At 34.3% G+C, this 13,022-nt stretch overlaps 1 protein-coding gene across 2 annotated transcripts; it reads right to left on the bottom strand.

Moving 5' to 3' along the window:
• Nucleotides 1–1,501: 1,501 nt before the first annotated feature.
• LOC134263545 (uncharacterized) lies at nt 1,502–10,315 on the bottom strand. 2 transcript variants are annotated; one of them, XM_062745920.1, is made up of 11 exons: nt 10,178–10,315; nt 8,811–8,886; nt 8,241–8,400; nt 7,266–7,444; nt 7,013–7,084; nt 6,711–6,879; nt 6,258–6,512; nt 5,530–5,618; nt 4,821–5,094; nt 3,319–4,166; nt 1,502–3,062 (listed from the first exon to the last, which is right to left on the bottom strand). In XM_062745920.1, the coding sequence occupies exons 2-11, from the start codon at nt 8,877–8,879 to the stop codon at nt 1,965–1,967; spliced, it is 3,213 nt and encodes a 1,070-aa protein (XP_062601904.1). In that variant the 5' UTR covers nt 8,880–8,886; nt 10,178–10,315; the 3' UTR covers nt 1,502–1,964. The 2 variants fall into 2 exon arrangements, with proteins under 2 accessions (XP_062601904.1, XP_062601905.1); XM_062745921.1 differs by having other exon boundaries at nt 10,149–10,295.
• Between the last annotated feature and the right edge of the window lie 2,707 nt (nt 10,316–13,022).

The raw sequence follows: 13,022 nt of genomic DNA, 5'->3' as shown, positions 1-13,022 counted from the left end.
TCCATGCAAGTTTGGTCAACATAGGCTTATAGTTTTTTGGAAATGAGACCTACACCAAAAACTGCACCAAAAATGTTAATCTGCTCCAAAAATATTAACCTGGTCATTCCTTTGCTTAAATTGCAGCATCTGAAACTTTGACAGGTACAGTGAAACACATTAGAAGCATCTTCCATGCATGTCTAATCAATATAGGACATAGAAGTACTTAAAAAGAAAACTGCTCCAAAAAACTTAACCTTAACCTGGGACGCCGACACTGATGCCGACGCCGAGGGTATTACATAAGCTCCACCCAACTTCGTTGAGGTGAGCTAAAACACAACTGGATTTGTTCCAATCAAACTGTGTGTCAAAGTCAGTGATGTATATTCAAAATTACCATTACCTACATAAAATTTATAAAATAGATGCCATACTTGCATGTTACTATTTTCAACATATGTTAATTCCTACTCTGCATTAGTGCATACTATTTATCAAGCAATATATATTGAATCACCAACAAAATAAAACATTTTTTTTATGATTTTTTTATTTTTATGTGAAAATTGATGACAAAAGTTAATAGTGTATACATGTATAGCAAACAATAGCACTTATAAGCTCATAATTAACAGAAACAAGCAAGTTTCAATCATCAAACTACATGTGTTTCCATGTGTGAGGATAATCTGGTATGCATCTGATATGTCCTGTCCATACACTTGGAAAATGACGAATTCCCATAAAAGTGTTCAAAGTGAAACATGATGGGACAATATTTCTAGAGTTTCTCAACTCTCCAAAACCCAAATGAATTTGTTTGCTCTATACTGTAAAAAAGAAATACAACAATTTGATGGATCCTGGGTGGTCAACATGCTACTTAACAGATCCTTCTAAAAAATATCATATGGTTTAATACTTTACAGCCAATAATATATTATTTTAGTATAGAAAAATACTCCTCAAGTTTTAGTAATTAATGCTATTCAATACATTTTGAAAGTTCATAGAGCTCTACAAATAGCAATGACTACAGGGCCCTTTAAAAGATGTAAAAGAAACATGATTTAGGTATGTGAATTACATTGAATCATAGCAGAATATTACTGAAATGTAAAACATATCAATCTCTCTTGTTACTGGTATTTAAGTATCGACCAACATATGTTTTATTTCTCCATTTTCTTATTGGTGAATTTTTTACACAACCGACTTCCAATGAATGTTCCATTTCTTTCCTTGTATTCTCACATAAGAATAACCTTTTCAATTAAAAAGCACCATTTCTTTGAAAGCACTATAATAAATATCATGAAAACTATCGCACTTGTGCAGTAGGTATTCATTAACGAGCAAATCACTAAACAATAAACTGGTACAAGCAATTTTAACTACCAGTGATGTTCCAAGAAAAACAAGAAGCCATGGGCCACAATGCTCACCACACTCGTTTTTTTTTTTTTTTTTGACTTAGCTGTTCATTTTTTAAATTTCCCTCTTTAATTGTGTACCAAAATCTAGCCCTAAGTGGACTATGATAAAACGAGTTGATTTCATGGAATTATTGCAAATATGTTTAAGTAACTGTAAGCTTATGGTTCTTGCAGATGTTGAATATGTGAAAGAATAATAATGATGAATAGATTGAGAGACAAGTTGATAGCAGAAAAATTGTGATCAGGAAAGGTCATTTGAACTTTAAACTCTGTTGAGCTAAAAATATAATGATTACATAACTCTTAAGCACAATATATCTTCTAGTGTGTTCATAATAAAAAAAAAACTTTTTCCATCCTTTTTTTTCTGGCAAGCACTAAAAAAATTTTTTTTTTACTAGATCTACAAAAACCTTAAACAACAATTTTATACTGTATTTTTGAAAAGCCATACATCTATTACCAAAAGCAAATGTCAATTTCAGAAATTTAAAAATAAAACAAGTTCTTTATTAGTAAAACCATAGTCTGTGTGTTATACTACCCACACACATACACCCCATGAACACCAGGACTGCAGTCAGTTCTCTCCCTTTCATGTCGCCTGTAGTTAGCCCTTGCAAACATCCACTCAGTTTTTCCTTTCTCCGTAGTGTCTATATATCTTTGATACTGACGAAACTTCATCTTCTTCAGATACCAGGAGTCATTTTTGTCATAATCGCAAAGTCCTTTGGTTGGATCACAGCCTCGGAACTCTTCTGTATCATTGTTTGTCTGCTGGAGGTTCAAGTCATCAAAATAAGGCATGCTATTAAAGTGTTTTTTATTGCTCTCATCATTGTTATCATCATCACCATCATCATCATCTTCTTCATCATCATCAAACTTGAATGTAAACTGGTCATCTTTCTTCAGATTTTGTGAGAATCCAAGGCATTCCCATCTCCCAGAGATCAGAATTCCCTCCTGCCATGGTAACAATGTTCCCTGGCAACTTGGATCCATCAACATGAAGTTGTTTAGATGAAAGGACATGGCATTCCACCACCAATCCCACTGACAACTGTACCACCTGTGATCATCATCTAACATTTTATCTGCACTAAATCGCTCATCAAAGTCCTCCAGTATATTGAAGAACTTCTGCCTCTTTTTCATATTCATCTTGCAGAATTGGTATTCATGCATCTTTTCAAATCTTCTTTTGATTTTGTTGAATTTTCTTTCTCTCTTCCTCTCAAATCTTTCTGCTTTTCTGTTGTGTTTGCCCCAAGGCTTATCATCATCTCTTTCTTCTTTGTATGATCTTCTTCCAGTTGTAGCCTTGTAAAATTTAGAATCTCTTTTGTTTCTCTTTTCTCGGTACATATCATCATTCTGTTTATGTTTTGGGTATTTGTCTTCTCTTTGATTTCTCCAGTGGTGGTTTTTGTGTCTGTGTTTTTTCTCTGTGTGGTGATTGTCATTCTGTCTGTGTCTTGGATAAGGTCTGTGGTGCCGTAACCAGTTCCTGGCTCCTTCCAGCTTTTCTGAGATCTTTTGAGTAGCCTCTTTAACATTTGTGACTACATTACTTTTCAGCTTTGTAAGGACTGGCTCATTTTTCTTCCAAAGATCTTCCGACATATTTTTCACCTGAAAATATAAATATTTCACAAATAAAATCTAATGCTATTTGAATTATGCACTTGATTCAACACTGCAATTAATTTATTTATTGACAATGTCTCTTGCAAATTAACATTTGTTAGCATAATGTTAATTTTCCTCATTTTCTGCTACATGTATCATGAAAAAATAATTTTAGACTGAGTGAGCAAAATAACTAATGAAAGAAATTTCACCACTGATGTTTAAAGGACAAATCTAGAGAAGTGGTTGTTCTACATACCTGTTTCCATGTGTCCTGAATCTGCTGAGAAACAACCGACACTGAAGCCTTTGTTTTGTTTAAGATCTTATGCATTGTCTCTCTCCAATCAATCTTCACACTGGACTGACTGCTTTCCTTCTTCTTCTCCTCTGTTCCTTGGCCCCCAGACTCTGTCTTCGGTTGCTCCTCTGTATACCTGATATTTTCGGAGCTTGTGTTAGACACATCCTCATCCTCCACTACTTCGTCTCCTAAGTCTTCATCAAGAATTTCCACATCCTCTTCAATATCTTCATGCTTATCCTCCATTGACTCAGATTTTATTTCAGATGTATCTTCCCATAACAACTCATCATTTACGTTTTCTCTTCTGTCAGACTCTTCTGATTCACCTTCCAAAGCATCACATTTTAACACTTTTTCAGTGTTTGTTCCTGGATATTCAACATTTAATTCTCTCACTTGCTGCTTTTCTGATTCCTCTGGTCTGTCTGCTTTATTCTTATGGCTACTGCAAGGAAAATAACCTGGCATTTCCTCAATCTCGCTCTCACTTTGGGAAATTTGCTCAGAGCTCCTTTCGTTGTCATCATTTTCATCATCAATATTATCCTCAATATCATCTTCCTGAGAAGATTCTGTAACATGGTAATCAATGTCTAAATTATGGGCAAATGGGTGTACAACATCTATGATGCTAACATGCTTTTTATCCCCCTCCCTCTGTCCATCAGAGGGGCTCTCCGTACTCTGTTTAACGTTGAGTTCAATGATAGAATCTTTTGTTTCTTCTTCCATTTCATCATTTTCATGGTCTTGTCTCCGTGAACAAGATGCAAGATAATCCTCCATCTGCGACTCTTCATCTAAAATAAACACAGGTTTTATGTGCATTACATTACAAAAATCTGGGGGAAGTCATCTTAAATTAACAGGTTAATTTTCTGCAAGATTCTCAATTATATTGAGAACCAAATGAAATGTTAATAAGTGATCCATAGGCCACAATGCTAACCTGAGTAATTAATGGATCTTGTAATTCATCCACAGATTCTTTTGCTAAAAACTATATACCACCCATTGTAGCATTACCCGACTTCTGGTTTCGTAGTTTGGAGAAAAATGGATCTACAATCTGAGGATGCTTTCATATAAAATTGTCTAGTAATGACTCTCTTGCTCTTGAGAGGAAGATTTTTTAAGATTTTGCAGAGACACTTTTATATCTATGAAATGACTACATTTCAGCAAGTAAAATACATGGTCAAACTTCAGGTCTTAGTCTAATGAGTTGCTAATGGGTCTTTGTGAGATTGTAAATCTCTGTAAATCTCTGTGAGATTGTAAATCTCAAAAATCTAACAAAATTTATCAAATGGAAAAGATTAAACCTCTCTTTAACAGTAAATCAAAGGCAATTTTTTTTCTACACATTCTTTCATATCAAACTCTGTATTTAAAATTGTCAAGTCCTATGTCATGCCGTAATTTGGGCACATCAAAACTCCAATTGAACTTACCAAACATTTTTCCCTCTTCATTACCAGGATGTGATCCATACTTCAAACTCCCCACTAGTTTCTTCAAGTCTTCATTTTCATGTTGTAACTTGTTTACTTCTACTTTGAGTTCCAGGTTTTTCTTGTTGGCTGTTCTTTTTTCCTCCTCTGCGGACGTCACAATAGAACTATACCTCAGTTTCATCACCTCTGAACGGAGGTCAACAACTTCATTCTGAGCCTTATTTGCTTCCTTCTTCAGCTCTATGTTTTCCACAGTTAATTTTTCCACATCCTATTGGAACAACAGATATTTTGATCTCCAAACATACAACTTACTACGAAAATCATGATTTGTTCATTTCAAGGAAAGTACTGTATACAGGGTTATTTTCGCCCTTTTACACTTGCTTACAAATTTGCCCCGTTTAAATTCGCCCAGTCCCAGTTCTGCTTAAGAATTAATACTGTGTTATTTGAATTCGCCCCGTTTTAAATTTGCCCATTTGTGTCAAGGGTGACGGGAGCGAAAATAAAACGAGGGCAAAAATTTCCCTGTATACAGTATATAATGTATGTATGTACTATGTAATAATGATTAATACTTGCAAATTATTCGAAGGCTATTACAAAATTAATTAATTTGCTGCCTTATCTGGACACTTATGAATAAAATCTTGGGAAAACCATTTGTGCTCATGTGAAGTGTATCACCAATGACACAAATTACCTCCATATCAAACTGGCAGTGTCCATCTTCATCCATGTTGACAGACATTTCTCTTAAGTTCATATTGACAAATCTCTCTTTGGCTGTTCCTACAAGTTTTTAACATATTTTTGTAAGCAATACATTATTAAATTTGAACATACTTGGATCAGGCATCAGACAATGTTAATTTAAACCTCTTACATTTCACACAAAGTAAAATGTTAATAGCTAACTCACAAAAAGGAATGCATAACCATGCCAAGTCATACATTGTATTTTGACTAAAAAGTAGTACTGTATATGAAATTTTACTTGGGAAAAATATCTGTTGTTTTTCAATTACAAAAAGTTAATCTGTTTGCCCCTGGCCAATAGGCCAAAAATCCTGACATAGACATACCAACAAACATGGGTCACACTGTAGTGACTGTACATCCCATTTTCAATGGCATGAGTGTAAAATTTATGTATTAACTGTTGTTAATAAATAATTTTTTTTTCTTAATTTTAAGCTTATACATACATTATGCAAAAATCTGATACCCCAAATATAAAATTAAATCACAAGCACATGCAGTAAAACATGGTTATAGCCAACACTCTTATAACAAATTGATGACATCCCCATAGCTTTAAAATATATTATAAACTTAATGGATCTAAGGAAATATATTTATAATGAAGCAAAATTGTCCATCCTGGCACTTCGCTGTTAGCAAGTTTTACTGTAGTACTACAATACTCACCAATGGCATGACCAATGCCTAGGCCAACAGCAATAGAAATCACCACAACCATCACTAAGTTCAAGGTGACATTGACAGATGGATTAGGTCTGAATACATATTGTCTGATGAGGTTGTCTTCAGCCATTAGGTCACTGATATCAACATTGGACAGGGTGGAGAAGTCATCGCTATGACGATCTTCACTCCGGTCACTCTCAATGCGGTCATCCTGCTCATCGGCCATTTCTGGGGAGGACTCAGTATCTGGGTCATCTATAAAGCAATATTAATAAAGCTAACTTAATTAAATTAATAATAGCTACCTTTATTCTATGAGTTAATGAAAACAATAGGTCCAAGTCATCTGTTTAATACAACCATGTAAAGGATCCATAGAAGTACTGAGTACCGGTATGTGGAAAAACAAATCCCTTAAACAGCGAATTATCTGGGATCAACAAGAATTTTTACCTTGAGGAACTCCAAGAAACATAAAGTCCTCATCCTCCTCTCTTGACCCTTGATCCACCCCTCCATTTTCATTGAAAGGAGGAAGATTCAGTGGTTCCTGGTCTTCTATACTTGGAGCATCCAACACCTGAAAACTCTGCATGGAACCGATTTCTCCTCTCTGCAGGCTCTGAAGTAAGATAATTAATACAAACTCTGGATATATGTTAACTACATGTGTACCTGTAATCAGGTCAATTGAATATTGTCATTTTAAAAATTTTCTCTTGGACAGAAGGATGAATTTATACTAAATAACTTACATTCTGTATTTCTTCTTCAGTTACATCTTCAACAGTCTCCTTTTCTTTTTTTGTACAAACTTCAGCTTTCTCCTGTATCAAGAAATCATGACACAATTCGAGTCTAAGAGCACATGTTTAAAGATTGATAATCATTATCCTTTTTTCTAATGAACAATAAACATATACCCTCTGTAGTTTATTTAAAGCATATACAGTGCATGAGGTGATGGAGAGAGAGAGAGAGAATTAAGACAGGAGATTCACATTTTACCTTCTGAGGATCAGGAATGGTCTCAAAATCCCTCTCCTCCTCACTAGCTGTCAACAACCCTGACGACAAAGGAGAGGGCTCCTGTGGCCTGGGAAATTTAGCTTTGGACTTCTTACGTCTCTTCAGACTTCCTTGATCTCTGCCTTGGTGGTCAGATTCATCTGACTCTGTCAGAGAGTCTGAACAGGGAAAATTACAACTTTCTTTATTGTTTAAGAAGTTATTGTACAGTCTTAAAGATGCCATGCCTTTATCAATATTGCCCTGTCCTTTTTGCAATTACATGTACCAAAAAAAAGATTTTAAATTAACTTTTTTTTCATTAAAGTGAATCAAGAGAGAGGAAACCAGTTTCAAACTTAAGTTGCTCTAAAGTATCGTTCATTTCTTTAACTAACCACATATTCCAACATATAAGGCAGACTTAATCATTTTTGTGAGTTTTAGCCAAACATTTTACATCCAACTTCACTCAAAAACTTTTATCTCTTTCTGCACTACAAAATATAATGCATGCATTATTTATAAAAAATACCAATGATTTTTGTCCAGTAGACAATATTTATTTATTTATAAGATTTTTTCATGCAGGAAAGGAATATCTACATTTATGTGCAAATGATCTTAAAAATTTGATTTTTGTGTATTTTTTGTTTTCTGTTTACCAGTATTTCCTTTGCAACATAATAAATGATAAAATATCTATTTTAACCACAAAATATACTATTAAACACAGAAAAATAGTTACACACCTAGTAATAAAATATTTATATTTATTCTTAACTTAGCAACTGATTCTGGCAAAATCTCAAACCAGGCCTGGGGGCCATAAAACTTAGACAAGCTCACTTTTGATCTCAGTCTCACTTTTCCACTATTAAATCCTTTGGTAAAAGTGAGAGTGAGATCAAAAGTGAGCCCCTCTAAGTTTTATGGCCCCCAGCCAGGTTATAATCAATGGATTAAGGCCATAACCTTTTTCTTTACTCCTAAGCCTCAGAATAAGGTATGATCCAGACGTGGGAGAAGGTAAAGGTGGCTCTTGAACAGACTCCAAAGATTGAGGGTCACTGGTATCCATAGAGACGACCTCAATTGAACTTTCAGAGGTCTCGCTCTGGTTATCATCTGAATTCTGGAAAAGAAAAACAGAGTTTACTATTAACAGATTAAACAGGAAGATAAATATACATGTACCTTTAAGTTAAGAGACCAAAATATGTATCTTGACAAGCCAAAACTGTTACATGTAAGTCTGCCACACTTTCTGAATACTCTAGTGCAGTTATAAGAACAGGGAGTGGCAATTATATTGCTTGTATGTAAATATTCATAAGTTTGTACTGAACATGGTGTAATGCAAAATAGCAGCATGCAGTTTGAAGGATCTACCTTTGCATAAAAATATTGGCCACAGTTTTGTGTAATCTGTTAAGGATCCTATGTTGATATCAATTCACATGTTAACTTAGTAAATATAATGGATGATGCATGACTATTGATGTAACACATTTGTTGCATTAAAATATTTCAAAATGGACATACCTCTAAGCTTCTTCCTTCTTTATCTACAAACTCCCAGCCACTGCTACTAGAGCTACTTTCAGCCATCATCAGATATCTGTAAATGGTCTAGTATTTATTACTGGCAAATAAACATCCTTTCTTAGGTATTTCTTGTCTTTTTTTTCCTACCCTTTATAAGATAAATGACCTACTCTGAGCCATGAGACTCAGCTGTGATGCTACCTGGACAAGAGTCATTGATTTCTACAAGATGGGACCCCAGTCTATGGCAGGTAGACTCCTAGCATAAGCTGGTACCCACTGCAGCCCCGTGAACTGAGACACAATGCAGATGAAGTGTATCATGTAGGGACACAACATAAACATCAAGTGCATGCCCATAGTGGGGCTTGAACCATATAGCAATCTTTTGATTACTGGCTAAACAATAAAAAACCACTGACATGTACACTGAGCAAATGTGCTCCATATGAGCCACTTAATTATCATGTACTATCTGGCAAGTCACCAGTTTCCAGAGTTTTCTTGGTTTCTCAACCCTTAGATGAATAAAATTATCAAAGATCCAATTTAAACCATCTTTTTGCAAAAAAAATATCAGACAGGTTGGATTGTACCATTGGCCAGAAAGCACATTCAGTAGAGCACCTTAGCGACTCAGGGGTGTGGGGTTCTGGGTTTGAATCGTGGTCCATAACATTTTTCTCCTCTGAGTCCTTACCAGTTATATTTGGTGAAAAGACCATGCCCTACAAGTGACAGGTGAAAAGCCTGCCTGGAAAGATTCTTAATTGGTTTAATTGACATGCATTCCTCCCCATTATTTGCCACAAAATACTTAAAATACTTTCTAGAAAACAAAACTAAATACACTGTAAAAAATTTTGTCTCCTCATTAACATTTTCCAGTATATACTCAATACATAAGAAAACATTTGATAATTTACACATATACCCTTCAAAACTAACTGTCCAATGTTTTTTTTCCCCTTGCTTGCTACGTTGCCCCAACCTCAACTGCCTGGATCTCCAAAAAATGAGAGAAATTCAGTGGTTGTACAGGTTGGAATTTCATTCTTGGATTTGTTCTCCTCAGCTTAAAAATTATATTTATATCCTCCACCCCCCAATCTTGAAAGCACATTTTTTATAATCAGTTACAGATTGGCATTTGGGCTGACAGACTTCACAAAGACAATTATATTGACTGAGTGGAAGACAGACTGACATACAGTACAATTTCATAACAAAAACAAATCAATATAAACAAATCCATCACTACTTTTTCTACCAATGTCTAACGTTACATTACAAAACTATGTCACAGATTACATCGTACAGGCCATGCAAACTAACTAAAATTAGGTTTCTAACAGAGACTTTACCTGGAGAATCAGTTCACACATAAATTAATATTGTGTCATCCCGTGTGTCCTTACCAGTTACCAACCTCTTACTGTCAGAACACACCAATATGACCAAAATATTTATCAACAAATGTCACGTGACATATACTTAGTTTCGCATTCTCTTGTAAGTACTGGTTTTAGTGGGAAATTGTGAAACTTAAACTGTCGTTTATAAAGTGTCTTGGCACTTCATAATTATAAAAAAGGTTATCATTGTTTTAATATTGCAGTCTATCTCTTGCACAAAGTTTTGAGCCAAGGTTTCTAAAGCCAATCAAGTTTCGACTAATTTTACACTTGCTCTGGAATGAGATTTGCGCGGGAAATGTACGATTTCGAAAAGTAGCATTATATTTTAATAAAAAGTTATTACTGAATATTTATTTAATTACTATTAGATAAAAAAGTTAACAGAACTTTAGTTTCAAATATCTACGTTTTAATGAATGATGAGTATACAACCGGGCCCCTAGACCATTAATTAACTGAGAACTCGCTTTTAAGTCAAAATTTCAAATGATTAATCAATATAACTTTGTATCATGGCTGCGGTGTTTTTCCTTTGAAGTTTATTTAATTGCCGTGTAAATAAATTATTGAACACCAAGGCGATTTCATCATTTTAAATTACATGTATATTGAATCTGAGTTACAGAATGAAATGGGCTATACAAAGGCAAAATTTCTGCAAGTGAAATAAAAGTCTTTCAAATTACAGTGCATATCCCAAACTACGAAATGCTTTTACGGAGCTCTGAAAATATTTAGTCCTCCGCAACGAGAAATCAAGTTCGATATTCTTGAATTTCATACCGAATTATATCAAAATATCATACCTATTGTAATATAGCGCTTTAGCAGAAAATACCATTTTTGCTGTGTTCTTTGCTCAACTATAATAAGTGCAGATGTACTTCATCCACAGATGAAGAGTTATTGACCCTGACACAGCGTTTCGTGAATGCGACAGCTCTCGAATATGTCATTAGCTCAACGGGTATCTTTTTTCTTGATTTTCGATTAACACCTGAATTTTCCTCCTTAACTTAGAATTTTTCTTTTTTGATATCTAAAGGTTTTCTTGTGAATTTCATTAACAATCCGTGCTTAAATTACGACGGGATGCTGCAATCCGACGTCCTTTCTCATAAACACACACACATAAAATGAGTTTATTAAAATACTGGCAGGAAGGATAGATTATCCATGCGGTCACCTGACAAAAACTACATTTTCTATTGGTGTAATTAAAAATCATGCATAATAATTTGTGATATGACGTTTGATTGGCCATGATACAAGAAAGTTATTGAATATTTATTATGGTGTATCCTGATTTATTTGGACGAAGGGCGGAGTTTTCGCACTCGTCACCGCCCTTCGTCCAAATAAATCGAAATAAAATAAATCAGGATACACCATAATAAATATACAATAACTATTACTTGGAAACAGTAAGTTCTGATAACAAAACAAAATTTTTACCATATATATTAAAAGTGGAATTTTATATAAACCTGCAATTTTTTTTAGAACGTATGTGTTATAAATGACAAAAATAAATTCAAAATCAACAGTTAAAAACGTTAATCCTTTACATATGTATTTTTTGTTGTCTGTCTGTGTCTCTGTTTGTCCGCAAAAACTTTAATTTAACCTTGCCCATAACTTTTGATTTGGTGGAGCAATGACTTTCATATTTAAATGGGTATTCCTTGGGAAAAGACTTTACTTTGGGTACCACCAAATTTGACCTTTTGACCTTGATGTTGGAGTTTGACCCACTTTTACACAAAAATTCCAAACTTTACTTTGGTCATATCTTTTGAACAGTAGTAACCAGGACATTTATACTTCACAGGATATTTATGCTTCACATAAGTATTTTTTTTTGTGGAAAGACCTTTCATTGAATACCACCTACCTTGACCTTTTGACCTTTTGACCTTTACCTTGGAGATTTCTGCACTTATGAAAAAACTGTAACCTTGACAATAACTTTTGAACGGTAAGGACTAGAGCTTTCATGCTTCACATATGTAATCCTTGTAAAAAAAAAACAAAACCTTTACTGGATACGAAAAACTATGACCTTTTGACCTCGACCTTGGAGTTTGATCTCTTTTAAAAAAGCAAATCTTGACAATGTCTATTAAAGGGTTAGAGCTAGTGCTTTCATACTATATATTTATTTAATCCTTGTGACAAGACCTTTCATTTGATACCTTTGACCTTGACTTTGGAGTTTGACCTACTTTCATAAAAAATTAACCTTGTCCATAACTTTTGAATGAACTAGGGCTTCCATACTTCACACTTGAAGTCTTTGTGACAAGACTGTTTATTGGATACCAATAACCTTGACCTCGGAGATATCCGTACTTATGAAAAACTTTAACCTTGTTAACTAACTTTTGAACTGATAGATCTAGGGCTTCCATACTACACATATGTATTCTTTGTGGTAAGACCTTTTATTGTATACCAATAATCTTGACCTTTTGACATTGACCTTAGAGATTTTTGAACTTGTGAAAAAACATTTATCTTGGCAATTACTTTTGAATGGTAAGGGCTAGGGCTTTCATGCTTCACACATGTCATCCTTGTGACAAGACCTTTCATTGAATACCAATAACCTTGACCTTCTGACTTTGATCTTGGAGTTTGACCTACAATGTACTTTTAAAATCTTTTTAACCTTGGTCATAAGTTTTTAATGGTTAGGGCTAGGGTTTCCATACTTCACATGTGTATTTTTTGTGGCAAGACTTTTCATTGGATACCAATAACCTTGAACTTCTGACCTTGATCTTGAAGA

Source organism: Saccostrea cucullata, unplaced genomic scaffold (genome assembly GCF_032062105.1).
Source record: "Saccostrea cucullata isolate Sc308-1 unplaced genomic scaffold, CSIRO_AGI_Scuc_v1 ctg536, whole genome shotgun sequence".
NCBI lineage: Eukaryota > Metazoa > Mollusca > Bivalvia > Ostreida > Ostreidae > Saccostrea > Saccostrea cuccullata.
The sequence above is the reverse complement of the archived record's forward strand: the minus strand, read 5'-3'. Positions and strand labels throughout refer to the sequence as shown.